Source organism: Caretta caretta, chromosome 16, assembly GCF_965140235.1.
Source record: "Caretta caretta isolate rCarCar2 chromosome 16, rCarCar1.hap1, whole genome shotgun sequence".
NCBI lineage: Eukaryota > Metazoa > Chordata > Testudines > Cheloniidae > Caretta > Caretta caretta.
Window position 1 is genome coordinate 11,856,438 of NC_134221.1, and position 18,531 is coordinate 11,874,968.

Here is an 18,531-nt window from a genome sequence, read left to right on the forward strand (position 1 = left end):
CTGATCCTGTGAAGTACTGAGGGCTTTGAACTCCTGTTGACTTTGATGCGAGGTCAGTGTGCTCCTTACCTTGTAGCAGTGGGTCCTATGCTGTGATGCTTTCAATCGCTGCTGGTCTGAAGTCAGTTTCAAAAACAAGTCTGCCATATGGCAGCAGAACCTAATCAGGTCACGCTGGTTCAAAATTTCTTACAGAACATTAGGATGGATATTAGAGAGATCTTCTTAAAATGTGTGACAGTCTGTTTACTTGGTACAAGAAATGAGCCAATTATTGATGTTAAATGAAGAACTATATATATTACAAAAAGAAAAGGAGGACTTGTGGCACCTTAGAGACTAACAAATTTATTTGAGCATAAGCTTTCGTGAGCTACAGCTCACTTCATCAGATGCATTCAGTGGAAAATGCAGTGGGGAAATTTCTATACACAGAGAACATGAAACAATGGGTGTTACCATACACACTGTAACGAGAGTGATCAGGTAAGGTGAGCTATTACCAGCAGGAGACTGGGGGGGCGGGGACCTTTTGTAGTGATAATCAAGGTGGTATTCTATCTGCTACCCTAGATTCATAAACCTGGAAATCCTGGACGCCCCATCATCTCAGGCATTGGCACCCTGACAGCAGGACTGTCTGGCTATGTAGACTCCCTCCTCAGGCCCTACGCTACCAGCACTCCCAGCTATCTTCGAGACACCACTGACTTCCTGAGGAAACTACAATCCATCAGTGATCTTCCTGAAAACACCATCCTAGCCACTATGGATTTAATAGCCCTCTACACCAACTTTCCACACACAAGCTGTCAGGAATAGTATCCCCGATAATGTCACGGCAAACCTGGTGGCTGAACTTTGTGACTTTGTCCTCACCCATAACTATTTCACATTTGGGGACAATGTATACCCTCAAATCAGCGGCACTGCTATGGGTACCCACATGACCCCACAGTATGCCAACATTTTTATGGCTGACTTAGAACAACGCTTCCTCAGCTCTCATCCCCTAATGCCCCTACTCTACTTGTGCTACATTGATGATATCTTCATCATCTGGACCCATGGAAAAGAAGCCCTTGAGGAATTCCACCATGAGTTCAACAATTTCCATCCCACCATCAGCCTCAGCCTGAACCAGTCCACACAAGAGATCCACTTCCTGGACACTACGGTGCTAATAAGCAATGGTCACATAAAACACCATCCTATACCGGAAACCTACTGACCACTATGCCTACCTACATGCCTCCAGCTTTCATCCAGACCACACCACACGATCCATTGTCTACAGCCAAGCTCTACGATACAACCGCATTTGCTCCAACCCCTCAGACAGAGGCAAACACCTATAAGATCTCTATCAAGCATTCTTACAACTACAGTACCCACCTGCTGAAGTGAAGAAACAGATTGACCGAGCCAGAAAAGTACCCAGAAGTTACCTACTACAGGAAAGGCCCAACAAAGAAAATAACAGAATGCCACTAGCCATCACTTTCAGCCTCCAACTAAAACCTCTCCAACACATCATCAAGGATCTACAACCTATCCTGAAGGACGACCCATCACTCTCACAGATCTTGGGAGACAGGCCAGTCCTTGCCTACAGACAGACCCGCAACCTGAAGCAAATACTCACCAGCAACCACACACCACACAACAGAACCTCTAACCCAGGAACCTATCCTTGCAACAAAGCCGGTTGCCAACTGTGTCCACATATCTATTAAGGGAACACCATCATAGGGCCTAATCACATCAGCCACACTATCAGAGGCTCGTTCACCTGCACATCTACCAATGTGATATATGCCATCATGTGCCAGCAATGCCCTTCTGCCATGTACATTGGCCAAACTGGACAGTCTCTACGAAAAAGAATAAATGGACACAAATCAGACATCAAGAATTATAACATTCAAAAACCAACTGGAGAACACTTCAGTCTCTTTGGTCACTCGATTACAGACCTAAAAGTGGCAATTCTTCAACAAAAAAACTTCAAAAACAGACTCCAATGAGAGACTGCTGAATTGGAATTAATTTGCAAACTGGATGCATTTAACTTAGGCTTGAATAAAGACTGGGAGTGGTTGGGTCATTACACAAAGTAAAACTATTTCCTCATACGTTCTTGTCAACTGCTGGAAATGGCCCACCTTGATTATCACTACAAAAGTATTCTCCCCAGGCCCCCCCCCCCGCTCTCCTGCTGGTAATAGCTCACCTTACCTGATCACTCTAGTTACAGTGTATATGGTAACACCCATTGTTTCATGTTCTCTGTGTATATAAATCTCCACACTGTATTTTCCACTGAATGCATCCGATGAAGTGAGCTGTAGCTCACAAAAGCTTATGCTCCAATAAATTTGTTAGTCTCTAAGGTGCCACAAGTCCTCCTTTTCTTTTTGCAGATACAGACTAACACAGCTGCTACTCTGAAACCTGTCTATATATACGATAGTTCTTCATTGATCAATAATTAGCTAATTATTGACTAATTAAGATAAGGCTAAACAATGTTAATCTGATTAGCAGAAGGCAAGTCGTTAACTGCTTATATATATATATATATATATATATATATATATATGAATGAATGAATGGCATATGGCATTAAATCAATGACAATCAACAACAAATCTCTAGGCAACGCAATTACCTTTTAAGTGACATAGGCCAGTGCAGCGTATGTCCTGCAAGAGACACCCATATGTTTCTGCAGACACATGCTGTGTAGTCATCCTGATGAACCATCACTGTTCAAATGAAATCAGCTGGCCCGCCTTTGAGAAGGTAAATGTACATTTGGCTTGCAAAGGGATAACTCTTTCTGATCAAACAAAAAGATCAAAACAATCAAATGGACCATTAACTGGAGTTATGGGCAATTTCCATGGGGTTACTGCAATGTCTATTTTACAAAATCCGCAGCAGCACCATAAAAGTTGTGAAGGAAGAATATGTATTGTTTTGAAGCAGTTAACGACTTACCTTCTGCTAATCAGATTAACATTGCTTACCTTATCTTAATTAGCTGTATGTTTTAGGAGATTATAGTAAATCCTCATACCAACAAGTTGTATGGGAGAAGCCTATCATCCATCCTACTCTGGCTGAGCTCTTTGCCATTTCAGAAATGAAGTACAAAATGAAGGGGAGTAACGGAGACCTCGTCACTGCATATGTGATTATGTGCATCCGCAGGCCAAAGTCTCAGAAGGAAAAGTGCAACAGGTGTACACCTCACTAGAGCCCAAGGGTTGTAATATCAGTGGCAGAATAATTGCGTTCATGCTTAGCCTCTTTACCTGGGTTTTCCTCAGAGGAACAGGATTTGCTGCAATGTTCTCAAGTCACTCCATAATGAGCCTGATCCTCTCACTAATAGCCTGATCCTGTTCCCATTCAAGTCAAGAGCAAAATTCCCATTGATTTACAACATCAAGCCCTTTCACTGGTGTAATCAGGAGTAAATTAAACCAATAAAAGTGTAGAGAATAAGAAACTCAAGCCCTTCATTTTTAAAACCCCAATTCAGTAAAGCACTTAACACATGCACACATTCTTAATTCCCATTAATTTATCCCAATTACTTAAGTGCTTTGCTGAATCAGGGACAAAGAGCATCACAAACAACATTCAGTGGCAATAGCAGTCTTGCCATTTGGTATTTACCTCTCCATTGTGAGTGGGAGTTAACTTCCTAACAATGACAAATGAGAAAGAACTGTAAAGGTTCCAGAAGCAAAGATATAAAAATCTTTTTTTGTGGGTATAAACAACCTTTCTAACTCATCAACTCCTCAGTTGCAGATTTCAGAGACACCTGGTCCACACAGAGTTCCTTTGAAGATCCCAATGTAGATGTGGATAACACCCATGATACTATGGTCTTCTCTAATTTCATTTTTACATGGTTGCATACTTTTATGCCAAAAATAAATCTGTATCAGTATTACACCCCTACAATGAGTAGAGACTCATTGACTAACAAGCTACTGAGCTGAAAAATTGGTATGTGTTAACAAGAATATAAATAAAAATAAATAATCATTTCATAGGGCTTTTTTTTAAAAAAACAAAACATAATATGGCAGGATATGAATTGTGTTGGTAAATGGTGTTAAAAAACACATCAGGCATAACTTTGATCTCACTTATATAGAGCAGGAATAACTTCATTGTCATGAATGGAATTATTGGTACGAGGTCACATTCAAGCCCTTAGGACACAATCCAACTGTAACTGAGGTCAATGGAAAGACTCCCCATTGACTTCACATGGGGCTTGGAAGCAGCCCTTAAACTATATTTAAAAACAAAAGAAAAGCAAACTCCCAGGTGGCTTAGATACAAATTATATACATTTTTATTCATTTTAAATAACATTCTTCTGTATAAATTCTGACATATTCAAATCATACACAGCTTTTTTAGAAATACATTTGTAAGCTTAGTATATGCTTAGGAGACACCTTATTTGGATGTGTTGCAAGACTCCTGTATTTTAGTTGGGAGCGAATGTAATTTTAATGTTTTAGGCCCACGTTTTATTTTAATTGGAGACATAAATAGCAGAGTTTCTTGGAAGCTAATTTTAAAACTTCACTTTAAAGAGAAATTTTGTTTAGGCTTCAGTCTTAGGTCCTCATTTTAGAAGAGACTATACCGATTGTCTGCCACATATCACGTATGTTGCATTTAATATTTGGAATAGAGATACTTTATATCAGAGGTCAACTGCCCCAGAATGCCATTACAATGGTAAAGACGCTCCATCCTGCCTCATAAATTACCTCTGAGGGTCTAAGTTTATTTTGCCTGGACCAAGGGAGTGACTATTTCAATATAGGACACTTCAAGATAATTCCCCAGGCCTAAAACTTCATGCAGTTATTTCTAGCTATGATGGTTCATGAGATTTAAGACCTTAAATTCACATTAGCCCCATTATATTTTTATGTCTGCCACATCCTGTGCTCACAGAATAGCATCCTACCTTGTGATCCTGTCAGGGTGGCCCTATGCATATTATAAAATTACTGTTTTTACCCTTCACCCACACCATTAGAGGAGTCTTTTTGTTCTCAGGTACTTGACTATGGAATTTCAGTTGCCTCATCCAGACCAGCGGGAACATGTGCCGTAATGGCGCTCACGTCTCAGGGTATGGGCATAAGATCGTTACCATTAGGAACAGCAGCCATTGATCTTTCACTGTCATTTTTCTCTGGACTACCATGTCCCCCTATTACTCCATCTGCACCATGCACACATAGCTAGTGCATCATACCACCCACTGTCTCACCCAAAATGAATGATGTTGTCCTGCAGGACTGCATACTATTCAGTTAGCTGCTAGCAGGTGGAACAGTGGTAACCCCCAACAGTGCGGGTATCTGTACGAGGAAGGTCTGATGACCAGCTGGCCTCGTGGTCAGCTCATGGCCTTACGGTTTCTGCTAGTCTAGTCATCCCAGAGGGGTCCGAGCTGCAGCCTCAGTCACCTCCTCATGCTCTAACTGCTCTGTCACCATTCAGTCATTACAAAGGAGCCAGGGGACAAAGGCAGAGGGACCAAGGCTCACTCAATCCTGCAGGTCCCAAACCAGGGCCCTTGGAGTTTATCAAACTGTCCTGCCAAGTTACTGAGCTACCCCAAATTACATTTCCCCCAAGTAATTTCCTACTAGTCTTAAGCTCCTCACTTTGGGGCATGGTCACTGGTTTAGTAGACTCTACTCAGTCTCTTAGGGCTTTCAACTCCCAAAGATCAAGTAGGGGGCTCTCCAAGTCCCTACTGCTAGAGCAGCCTTCACAAAGATGTTACCACTCCTGGCACAACATCAGCCTCACTTCCTGGTTACTACATGCAGCTCATGCCTTCCTGGCCTACCTGTCTCCTTTTAAACTCTTCCTCCACTGGGAACATGCCTTGTGCCTGTTGAGGGGTGGGGCCTCCCAAGTCCAGTATTTCTCTCTTGCCTGCCCTGGTTCAGTGTGAGGCCTGTAAATGCCATCACGGTATCAATTCTGATACTTCAGCTATCTGTGTCCAGGACCCTAGATGCCCCACCCCTAACTTGATGATTCGCCTCTCCACTGGCTCTACTGCACCGGCGCCGTCCTCTTCCTACTTATCTGTGCAAGTTCCAAGCTGCTATGGCACAGACTCTGCATCACAGGAAGCTGTGTGGCAAGTCATAAAATGCATGAAATGCTCAGAGGACTTTGGTAGGCTGAGGCAGTTGCCAGTGAACATTTCAGGCCAGGCGCTATGTCAGGGTGCACTCTCAGCTGCTCAAGAGATACAACTAGCTCATTTTCGTCCTCCCTTTGTAAAGATGCTCAGGTATGTGGTTAACAGAGGGGATACAAGCAAGCTCCATGCCCAGCGATCACAGAACTAGGCTGAACCTCAAGGAGGGGAGTTCCTCTTTACTCTTTCTTTAATTGTGTTTTGATTTCTTATCTGGTTATCCATCTCAGCAAAAGGACGTGACTGACTGCAACTATTTTTGTTTCTTCTGCTGAGTCATGTCACCCTCCTATAGGCATCCTCCCGAGTGCCTCACCTCTGTGAGGTTTCCAGTCTCTGCTAGGCTGAGGTTAGTTCCAAATCAAAGCCTGCTATATAACAGAGTATCCCTCCCACAGTCCCAGTAAGGTCAGTCCAGTTTTGAAAAGTTTTATGCAAGTAGGGTCCAAAGGAAAGACTCAATTGACTTCCAGAGGCTTTGGATCAGACTCCCAGGATGTCTATGAGATGTTTTCTCAAAATTTGAGAGATAATTTGCCATCAGCAACGTATCCCAAATACTATTGCCCTCCCACCATTACAAAGCGTAAGATGAACTGACCTCCTCACTCCATCAAACATGGGCTCGGAGATAGTGCCTTCATATTCATTTATCTTGTTTTGCTTATAAGGCAGAAAAGGGCCAGAACCAAAACCCCAGATCCAGATACCACCATTTTTAACGGTGGGGTAGGAGGGGGTCAGTGTCTGAACTCAGAAGCAAACTCTGCAGCTGGCCACTCTCTATAATGGGAGAGAACCAAAAACCAGGATCTGAAATCCGAATGAGAAGTGTCCCATCCCTGTTATAAACTAGCCTGCAGGCTTTCCAAGGTTTCAGGAAGGAACATTTGGTAGCAGTTCTTCTCTTCTTTGCAAACTCTCCTCAAGCTCCCCCAAAAGACTTCTGACACACCCTAGTGCTCACTCTTTCTTTGCCTGTCAGCATTATTGCTCTATGAACTATTTCCAGAATCTAAAATGGGGGGTCATTAAAATCTCCTATGAAAAGTTACTTTTTTCACGGTGTAAAGATCAGGCAAGTAGATATTACAAAGGACACTGCCAAGTAATTACATACCGTCTTTAGTCATTTCTCTCCATTGTCATTAATCCGCTCTTCAAAAGCTTCGTGTGCAATCTATGATTTTCCTTTGTCCTTTTTCCCTTCTATTTTATCACTTAAAACATCTCTGAATGACTTGAATCCAACTTCTTATAAACTTAGGACCTGTCCCAAGCCCACAGCAGGGAATGGGAGACTTTCCATTGGCTTCAGCGGTCTTTGGATCTGGCTTATATACATGGTCTATCACACCCTCCTATCACTATTTTCCTTGCCCTCCACCTCAAATTCCCTTTGTTACGTTCACGTGTGCCACATCTTAAATTAGACTGTAATATCTTTTGGGGGCAGGGATTGTAACTTACTGTGTGTACCTACAGTACCTAGCACAATGCATCCCCAACCCTGACTGAGGTCCTTAGGCACCAGTGGAATACAAACAGAATAAAATAAATAAATAAATAAATAAATAGTATTCTCCTTTTCCACTCTCTTTCTGATGATGCATGAGCCAGCGATAGCTCAACATGGTTAACTACCTTGTTTATCAGCAGCATTGTTTTTAAACATTTGCAAAACACCACCACCCATGCACCACGGCTGTATTCGTGGGGGGCAGGTTAGGAAAAGGGTTTGATTTGTGACTCTGTTAAACATTAATTGTATTGATTTTCATAGGACAGTAATAGTTTGCCAAGCTCAGAAAAAAATCAAACAAATGATCCCATTCAAACTCCATTAAAGTGAATGGGAGGCTTTCCATTGTCTTTAAGGAGAGTTGGATTGGGCCTAAAGACAGCCTGTGAGTACAGTGAAAAGAATAAGGGAGAGAGATTGGATGTGGCTCTTGAAAAGGACCACGTGCCAAGCTGGTGCGTGAGGCACACTGAAAAAAGGTAGGGTGGAGCTGAGGTGCCCCATGGCATTATTTTTACACTGCACAGATACAGATGGAATGCGTCGGGGTCACTGAAAGGAGCAAACTATCCAGTGCCCCTTACACCTCCCCCCATCGCCTGCTGCCAGCGGTTAACAGGACAGGAGAGAGGGTCTATGCAGGGGTCATGGCGTGCTGTTAGGGGTTCTAACCAGCTGTCCACAGGCTGTTATTGTCAGCATTCTTCCTCAGTGGTGCATGGATGTATGTTCATCATCCATGTTACACCTATGCATAGGAGCCTGTATTCAGGCCTACATCTTAAAGTCACCTGGGGGAACAAGAAGGCAACCTGTGGCTATCTCCAGTCTGCTGAGCCAGAAAAGGACTGTCAGCTGTTAACTGCTCCCTCTGCTAACAGCTAGTCTGTCTCTGCACCAGAACAGTACGACTTTGCCTAACCAATGGACCTTTGTGTGTTTCTTGGCAACTGAGCCTCCTGACTCTCCCCAGCAAACAGCAGCTTAAAGCTATAAGAACTTCTAGGCATAAATTGCTTGACAGAGTCTATATAATTTTTTTTAACTCAAAGTTTGCAATAAAGAACCAGATCTGGTCAACTCTTAGGTGACGTCCTGGTTCCATTGAAGTCAAGGGGAGTGTTGCCATTATCTTCAACCGGGGCAGGGCAAAGCTCAGCGCCTCTGACAAGCCTTGCTCACACCCAGCAGTCTTTATTCACAAGAGCAGTCTCGTGGACTTCAAAGGAATGATGCATGTGAATAACAGCAGTGCATGTTCGTCATGGTTTTCAGGATCAAGCCATAAATAATTATGCATTTGTAACAGCATGTTTGCATTTTCTGTGGGCATTTCACAGCAAATTACCAAAGGTTACACCTCATTTCTGGAAATTGACTAGTCTCTCTTCATGATACTAGCGTCCATACCTTTAAATGAGTGGGGGAGTTTGAACTGTTACAGATAACGAGGAGGAAACACACAACTTTAAAAAAATTTCAGTGATATCAGAAGAAGAACTTTAAATGATGGGTGTCTGCCAGAGTCCCAGCTCCAGCAACATCACCATCTGATTTACACTATTTTAAAACAATCCCCATATTTTTTACAATGCCACTAACCGCTGTACAGATAAAATCTAGATGATAAAATAGGACTCACGACTTTTTTTTTTTTTTTTTTTACAAATAATTATAAATACAATGGAGAGAAGACATATTACATTCTATGTACAGAACACACCATTTCTGTCAGGGTAGGATATTAAGCCAAGCTGCTATTTGTACACGTGACCCTGAGATGTCTTGTCGTCTTCCCTTGTACAGCATGTATACAAGTTCATTAACTCCTTCTACTGAAAATGGATTTCCGTGTTTTAATAGTATCGTCACTTTGTATGAGAGAACTCAGAAGGGGAAAAGAGTGATTGCCCACCCCCCGAAATTTTCATGATTGATTGTTTCTGCTCCCCAAATTGCTGGAAAACTGAACATGGTGACTTTAGTATGTGTGTAACATTTACACATTTAGAAGTCTCTTAGCAGTACAGTGAAATGAACATGATTTCCCTTTTTATATATAAAAACACAAATTCATACCAGGAAATAAAATGAAGTCTTTACAAAAGTCTATTTTCTGAAAGCCTGCTGTTAATTAAACAGGCTGCTTTTCAAAATATAGGCTACTGGTGTAGGCCTTAGCTTGGTTGGAAGTCAAAGTAGCTTTTGATTAATCGGGGGCATTGGTTACTACCCACCCCCCATCTTTTCATATAAAAATATACTTTAAAGGTCAGCATAATTTCATGGAAAGTCCTTAGCAATGAATTCCATGGATCGTCATGGAAAACAATACATTGAATGCATGTCATAATTTTACCTGAAATTCATATGCACTACACTCCTTTCCTGCTCAACAGCAAGCTACACCATGCCTGACGTAAAAGAGTACGTGGGTAGAAAATTCCTTTGCTTGGAGCCTTGGTACAGATTTAGATACCCCTTCAACGAGGACTGTAATATTTTTAAGCCGACTTTGGAATAGCTGGAATGACTCTTGTTTTAAGCTTTATAGTTATGCATGGGAGTTGTCAGCGTCAGCTGTCCATTTGGTGCCACTTCATTTCCGTCATCCTCCAGTAAGCCTGAAACATCAGCGTTGGGTATGCTGTCATGGTAGCTGCTAAAACTAATGTTGTCCTCCTTGAGCTCAATGGTCCAAAAAGGAGCATTAAGTTTTCTGTTTTGATATTCACGGTACATGTAGACAGCACCCACAAATCCCATCAACAGGACCACAACAATGATGATAACTGTCAAAATAATTATGTTAAACTGAGTCCAGGAGACGTCTGCTAATGAGGAGGTACTATTGTCAGAGGAGTTGATAGGAAATATAGTCTGCACAGTTGTTGGCGCTAACGTACTGTTTATTACAGTAGCTGAAAATGATGTTGACCTGCTGGTGTTGGGAGCAGCAGTTATAAACCCTCTAGGTTCAGGACCAGGAATGACTTCTACAAATACAAAAAAGATACATAAATAAATACATATACGAACAATAAAATACATGGTGAGCCATGATTGGAGAACAGGAAATAAATGGCTCTGCCTTTTCATCACTGTTAGTATGAGTGCAACAAACTAAAATTTTAAGGTCAGAATTGTTCAGGTCCCATTTACACATCAAAGTATTTGGCCAGATATTCAAGACAGCTCAGCGCATTGAGGTCTGAGTTCTTTTGAAACTCTGGTCATAAGCATCACAATGGGAGCTGCTGGGTGCTGAGTACTTTTGAAAACCTCCTCCTTGTTTAGGTGCCCAAATAAGAGCTGCGCTCTTTAGAAAATCTGGCCCGGATTGTGGGTGCTCTGCTCTTGAAAATCTGGCCCACCAGACCTCGATCACTCATGATGAATGCAAGTGCAACTCACTGGGTGAAATGTTGGCTCCACAAAGGCAGAGGAGCCAGGACTTCACCCATACAAAAGGTTTTCTGAAGAGACCTTTTAGTAGTAGGGGGAGAATCTAGTCTCGGATTGGATACTAGTGTGGAGGAGAATCACCTTTGAAAGGCTAATTTGATACAGGCAATAGGAGTTGGGGATGATCAGCCCCTAAGCGCCAGCAATAGGAGAGCCCAGGGATGGATGTAGAGGTGGAAAGATCCCTAACCAGAACATGTTACAACTAGACAGAGGATTTAGAATGTTTCTGCTCCATGGAGCAAGTCCTGCTCTCAGCTACATCCATCCCACTCCATCCATTTTAATGTGATTGCTTGAGCGTAACTAAGAAGAGAATTTGGTCCTGTCTATCTTAGGTATTTTTATACCACCAATCACTGCAGTATTGAGCCACTGAATAAAGTCCTTAATAAAAAGTTATTACAAGTTACTAAAGGTCAACCTCCAATAAGGTTCCCACACAAAACAGTCTAGTTAGAAGACAGTTAAGGTTAAAACGTTGTTGACACAACCTAACTGACTAGCTTTAAGCTTCCTTATCATATACACATTAAAATATATGCTAGCCATTAGACACACTAGACATGCACAGTGAAGGTATCCACCCAGCTCCTCTCCATCATATAATAAATGACCATTGGCTCTCACCCAGACCAATTTCTACCATCACTCAACCTTAGCTTTGTCTCACTAGTGGTTTAATTAGACTGTGGTGTTGATGGCATTGTTATGAATGTGCATGCTGTTTGGAAAATGCACGCTGTTGGATTTATAAGTTCTCAGGGCCCTATCCTGCTCCCATTGAAGCGAGTGGTAAAATTCCCAGTGACTTCAGCTATGCAGGATTGGAGCCTATGACCCCAAGCAACTGAAAACAGGGAGGGTTACAATGAAAACACTTATTCAGCCTTCCCTATAGCAGTCAGTGCCATTTCCACTAGAATATTCCAGCAACATTTAATTATATAAAATCAAGAGGAGGAGGAAGCTAGTATAGCTCTGTGAGATGAATTATGGTGAAATGGAGCCGTCATCCACAAAAGTTTGCTGCAGTACTTGAGCAGACAGATCTGTGATATCAGCTGCTGTGTTCACACCACTCGTGGCTGATCCCTGAGCCCAGTACTTCATGGATCCAAATTAAAGGAGCTCAAAAGATCATGGCCCAAATCCCGGGTGCTTCAAGGATCCTGCCTTAGCCTGCTCTTGTGACTAAGCAAATATAAAGGATCAGATTTTGTGAGTGGCTAATTATTTTTAGTGCTCCAGTTTTCTCAGTATCCAACTGGGACCCCTTAAAAGGGCCTACTGAGCATCCACCCCCTGAAAATTAGACCCCTTTTAGTTGCCTCAAGTTGGGCTGCCCAAAATTTGGAAGCCTCCAAATTCACTAGTCACTTCTGAAAATCTTGGTCCTAAAATCTGCTAGAACGCAGTGCCTCCAGCATCTCCGCTCATGGTCGAGCAACGTTCAGCAAACAGGGAACAAAAATGCAGATCTTTTAAATATTAACATGGAAAGGAAAACAGGTGCCAAGGAAACATGAGAGCTGCCTCAGCTGCCTGTGAGATGGGAGGGCAGTATTTTCCCAAGTCAGTAATCAGCTATCTCACCATGTCATTAAAGTGGCAGGAGAGGTGCAGGCTGGAAAGGGTCATTCAAAGGCAAAGGCATGTGTGTTACTATGGAACAAGGTCACTCAGTCCCTTCAACACAAAACCAATGCATTACAACGGATGGACCAGTGTGAAATTTCTATCTGCAACCCTGCAGAGACAGCCATACATAAAATTACAGCACATGAATATTAAACTTGTTTACTAATCATCCCTCTTCCGCTCACAGAAAATCTTGCAGTGTGTCCGTTCAGGGATCAGTAAGAGAATGAAGGTCACATCAGCTCCCTACTGTAATGCCTTTGAACTAAATCTCTTGGAATGGCAGGGATGAATTTGGTCCTGATAGGTTCTGGAATTCTGCGCTCTCCTTCCTATGTACAACCACACATGCATGCAGCCTGCAGTCTATCTCGTGGAGTAACTTACTGACAACCACTGGGAGAAGAACTATGGGAGAAGAACTTTCTACCATTTTATTCAGGGCTATACAGTTATAAGGTAGCTTCTTCATTGCCATCGCGCACCTGAGAGTAGATGCAATGAGGATGAGGACTGATAAGAGGCCTCAGAATCAGGCAATAGTGAGTTCACATCTCTGCTTTGCCACTGGATTTGTTGTGTGGCTTTGGTCAAGTTGCTAACCACTCTGTGCCTTAGTTTCCCAGCTACAGAGCGGAGGTGATAATACTTCACAGAGTTGTTCTGAGCGGTTGATTAAGGCCTGCACAGCACTTTAAAGCACTACATGTTATGATAAAAAGCCTTTATAAAGTGCCAATCCTGTAAATCCTTACTGATGTGAGAAGTGCTACTGAATGTAGTCAAATAACGCAACTCACCGGGGGGTTAAGAGTTTGCATCCAGCTCCAGAAATCAGAATACAAACCGAATTATACATAATCTTTTGTTTTGGTTTATTTCATGATATTGCCTGCCACAGTTTTGGGGAACAGATGAATTACCGAAAACCTAGGCGTATCTTCAATTCATGGACTTTAGAGTCAGAAGGATCATTAGATTATCTAGTCTGACCTTCTGTATAACATAAGATGAATATATTAGTGTCTCTTTTTATACAGGCATGTGCACAAACACGCATGAGAAAACACACAAAAGTTCACTGCAGGAAAGGAACTTTATTAAATAATTTTCTGTGCCGAAACCTAGAAGATTCTGCCCTCCCACAGCCTACTGTCTCAAGCTGTAGAGAGAACTGTCTGTCAAGAGCCATTTCCAGAATGCCAAAGATTTGCCATGCATCAGAAACATTGCCACTGCTCCTTTCAACGTAGGCAATGTTCAGACAGGCTCTCGGTAACTGAAAACGAAGCTTGAGAAAACATTATAATGGCTACGGGGAAAACTTTCTTCCAGCTTCCCCTTTGGACTGGCCCTTTTAAAGGAATGAGTTCCCATGTCCACCTTGGAAGACACTAAAGCTGCTTCATCTTCAACAGCAAATCCCTCCAGGAATAAATATACCCAATATTCCTTCCACACCCCAGGCAGCTTGCGTGTGTCTGATCTGGTTAGGAAACATGGACACCGATTCGAGGAGAAGGGTTTACCTTTCTTGGTGCAATTGGCTCCCTCCGGGTCTCTGACATAACCTTCCTGACACTCCTCGCAATGGAACCCGGCCGTGTTGTAGAGGCAGCCAATGCATTCCCCTGTGTCTGGCTTGCATACCTTGGGTGACTGGTCTGGGTCTACATTCCCGTTACATTTACATCTAATGCAGATGCTGTCGGAATTGTAATAGCCATTGTCACACTGGTCGCAGTTCAGGCCAGTGTATCCGGCTTTGCATCTGTCACACGTTGGGATGTGTTGACCAGGTTCTGAAAAAAAGAGAGCCCATACAAATATCACTGAACGATCCCCATGAAAGAATGTTCCTTGTACCAGTTGCATGTTTGCTCTGCATCACACTGATCTGCGCTCAGGTTCTAAAGTCAATGGGAGATTGCTTGTGTAAAAGATGAACGCTAAAGCCTTTAAAATGTAAGCGCTTTGCAGCAGAGACTTCTCTGTTAAGCCCTGTATATCTATGCTGCCCCATAAAAATAAAAAAACATGTTTAGGTTTCTAGATCTTGGTGCCCAGTCACAGAGCATAGTTAGCATATTTCCAGCCAATCTGAGATTACTACTACTTCGGGACACATCTGTCTTGAGTGATGGATTGCAGGGAGCATCTGGCCGACTGGGACTGCATCGTGGAAGTTATGGATGGACAAGAACTTTTTAGATCATCTCGACCTGGGGAAGTAGGGGTGGGGGGGGAAGGAATCACAGTGCGTAGAAAATTTTATTACAACCTAAAGCTAAGGTTACTCCCCCTCACACCATTTGCCTTAGAACTCAAATATTCACCACCAACCTCTTGAAAGAGCACACAAATGACATAGGCCTAGCTTTGTTATCATTAATACATTTCCTTATTCTTGCTTTTATAGCAAATGTAAGGGCGTCACAAAAATTCAGTCTTCAAATAAGCGACCAACCACCTACTAAGTTTGGGAAAACCTACTCTAGGCCATCTCCCCATTAGTGCAGGACTGATCCCAATGGCATGTTTTGTGCAAATTAATTTGAAAATCCCAAGCAACGGGGCTTCCGTCTCTCTTCTCTGGGAAGTCTCTTACACAGCCAGGGACGGCAGCTTAAATTTCCCCCCCAATTAATTTCATCCCATCCCCCCTTTGCTATCTCTCTAGTAATGAGATGACAAGAGCTCAAAGCAACACTGCAAAAACTGTAAGACACGGACATCTTCACATGCCCTGCAGCCAAGCAAAGAGCCCAGATTATTTGGGGCAGGGCTATTTTCTGTGTACACTGGGTGAAATTTACCCCTGTGCAAAGGGCCAGCGTGTTGCCTATGCACTGCTTCAGTTCCACTTAAGTGGGAATTAAGGGTTGCACAGGCCTGTTGCTAACTTTCTGCAGAAGGGTGAATTTCAATCACTGCTGATAAAACAGACTAGCTCTCCACCATACCTAGGTCTTTTTGTCTGCAAAACAATAAAGACAATGAAAACGAGCAGCGGGAACCACGAGGGTAACCACGGTAACAAGTAACAGCAAATGCCTGCAGCAAGGGAGATTTTTGCAATGGTTTCTGATACACTGTTGCTCTCACAAGAAGCACCCTAAATACTCCAAGAATACGGTCAGTAAATACTGCGCTCCTAAATGTCACGTGTCACTTCCAATCGTACACTCCAGGTCCCACGAAAGAGGGATTCAAAGGCAAAGCTTACAAACTGGCACATGAGGATAATCAGCCCAGAGTAAGGTTTAGCTATGAAATATATTGAAAGAAGTTGCTTTCACTAGCATACAAAAAGAGCCTTACTTATGTGGCAACTGCCGGTAGATGCCACTGTTGAACACGGGCAGCGGTTACATTCGTGGCTTGGGAAGATGCTTCTAAAGAAGCCCACCTTACATTTTTCACAGTGGCTTCCTTCTGTATTTCCTTGGCAGTTGAAACAGGTGCCTAAGAGAAATCAACAAAAACAACAGACGATTCATTTAGAAACAGCAGAACATTTTATCAAGGATATTTTTAAATATCTAGAGAGAGAGAGAGACACACACACACACACACGCAGAGATCTTTATTGCACAGCCTAAATGTTCACAAGTAACTAGTGATTTTGGATGCCCCTTTTGTTAGGCGCTAGTCCTAAGACACATTCAGAAAATCTGATTTGGGGCACCTCAATACTTTCTGACCACCTCGCCCCCCAGTTAGGCAGTCAAAAACAAGCACCCAAAATCACTCAAAACTTTTGTAAAATGTAGGTCTACATATACTAATAAATTCATGCAATTAAAATCAAACCATCCTCCAGGAGAAATATCCTAGCCTGTCTCAGTCGTGGTGAGTAAGGGCGTCAGCCTGCCAAGCCTCACTCACAAGAGTAGCCCCAGTGATTTTTGGTGCCTTTGAAATAGCTGTAACAGTCCGAATGATGGGTTAAGGCCCTGTAAGGATCACCCTGGGGATGTCGAGGACAGCTCTCTTGATTTCTGCTGTACACTTGTTCTATTACTGTAATGTCACTGTTTAAGTTAACCAAAGAATTCCGTGAAAAGTCTATGTTGCATCTGTCTTTGGCCTCTCTGTCAATCAAAATTCACCGACACCAGGCTCACTCCCAATGCCAATAGCACTGCTCTCAAGTTTCGGAGATTGGCATGCGATGCAGGCTGCAATCATACGAGGACATGAGGAGGAGTAAGAACCCCCCCTACGCAGGTTACCTGGATCTTGGGTCTGAATGTATGGGGTGAAGAGGAGCTGTGCACCTACTCTCCCTGTGTCTATAGCAGATGGCTGCAGCCCCTAGAGTTTGGCTCCATTCCCAAAGCACTGACCAGCAGAGCTAAGCCAGGGCCGTGTGGGAGGATTTGCTGCTGGTATAGGCCAGCAACAAATTATTAACTCCCTGGAGAAAGGGTGGGGGAGCAGAGAAGGAATTCGGGGTTCCTGAGACAAAATTCCTTCTCTGGGGTGCTCCTGGAACAGCAAAGCAACACATTGCCTCTTACTAGAGGCTGTGCTCTTGTGGCATGATCTAGCCCTTTGTCAAATTCAATTTGATGTTACTGCAAACAAAGGGAGCAAATCCTGCTAGCTATATAAATGCAGTCCCTATCGAAAGCTCATCCATCAACAGGAAAATCATCTGCTTCAACAAGCGTCTTACTGAGTGGTGGAGGTGACCCAGGGGAAGCTTATTTAATTAAATCCCAAGTACAAGCCTCTGAAAGGTAAAAGCAGCCTCTCCACAAACCAGGATGGCGCAGAGCAGTGCAGTTACAGAGTGAACACTCTCTGAGCTAAGTTGTCAGTGTTCTAGGGGGGACAAAATGCTAGTATCAACAGCAACCAGGCATATAAAATCCCCATCAGGTTCATGTTTAGACTATAGCTTAAACAAAATATAGTTCCTTATAACATCAATCAAGGCTGTTCAAGCACCATGCAAGTCCAGGTACATTACATTACTCTGTCTTTCTTTGCTGGTGCACCAGTGACCCTGGGGACTGGGAGTCTCCAAGCAAATACAATTTGTCCTAGTATTTGATCCTTTGATTAATGGGAGAATGAATAACTGGCTGGTTATTGCTTTTTGGAACCAGCTGATTCACACATATGGCGGAGGCTGTTGGTGACTAAGGATGCTTGCAGTGTTCCATAACTCAATCTTCCAGTCAATATTTGCTTCTTGTGTAGTGGCCTGTATGACATGAGCTGGTGGTCTCTGTGGGAGAGATGTCCACACGATGGAAACCACCACCCCCTAATTGCAACCTCCGTTGGCAATCTCACCATGGAGACCAAGGGTTGAATGAATCATGGAGAGTCAACTACAAGAGGTGGTCTCGCCTCATCAGCTTTACGGCACTTGAATTAGACTCTGCTCTTGGTTATGCTGCCCTAAATCTGGAATAACTGCATACATTTTCTGTGCAGACCTCCCCATTTCACGACCACATCCTTTCCCATCAGCAGGAGTTGCAAGCATCTTCCTCTGCATACTCCAACTGGCTGTGTTGCCAATGGACCAATAGGTCACTCAATCGTACAAAGCATCCTAAAGGTTCTGGACCAGGGATCACTTTCTTCTCTGTGGAAAGCATTAATATTTCAGAAC

The 18,531-nt window shown here is 43.0% G+C and overlaps 1 protein-coding gene across 1 annotated transcript in view; it reads right to left on the reverse strand.

The window, feature by feature from the left end:
- Positions 1 to 4,358: 4,358 nt before the first annotated feature.
- Positions 4,359 to 18,531, reverse strand: part of MEGF9 (multiple EGF like domains 9) — an 80,706-nt gene continuing 66,533 nt past the window's right edge. The window contains exons 4-6 of the mRNA XM_048822405.2: positions 16,221 to 16,364; positions 14,429 to 14,701; positions 4,359 to 10,789 (exon numbers count right to left, since the gene is read on the reverse strand). Coding sequence (XP_048678362.2) covers positions 10,335 to 10,789; positions 14,429 to 14,701; positions 16,221 to 16,364 — 872 coding nt within the window. The 3' untranslated portion in view covers positions 4,359 to 10,334. The remainder of the gene's footprint in view (positions 10,790 to 14,428; positions 14,702 to 16,220; positions 16,365 to 18,531) is intronic.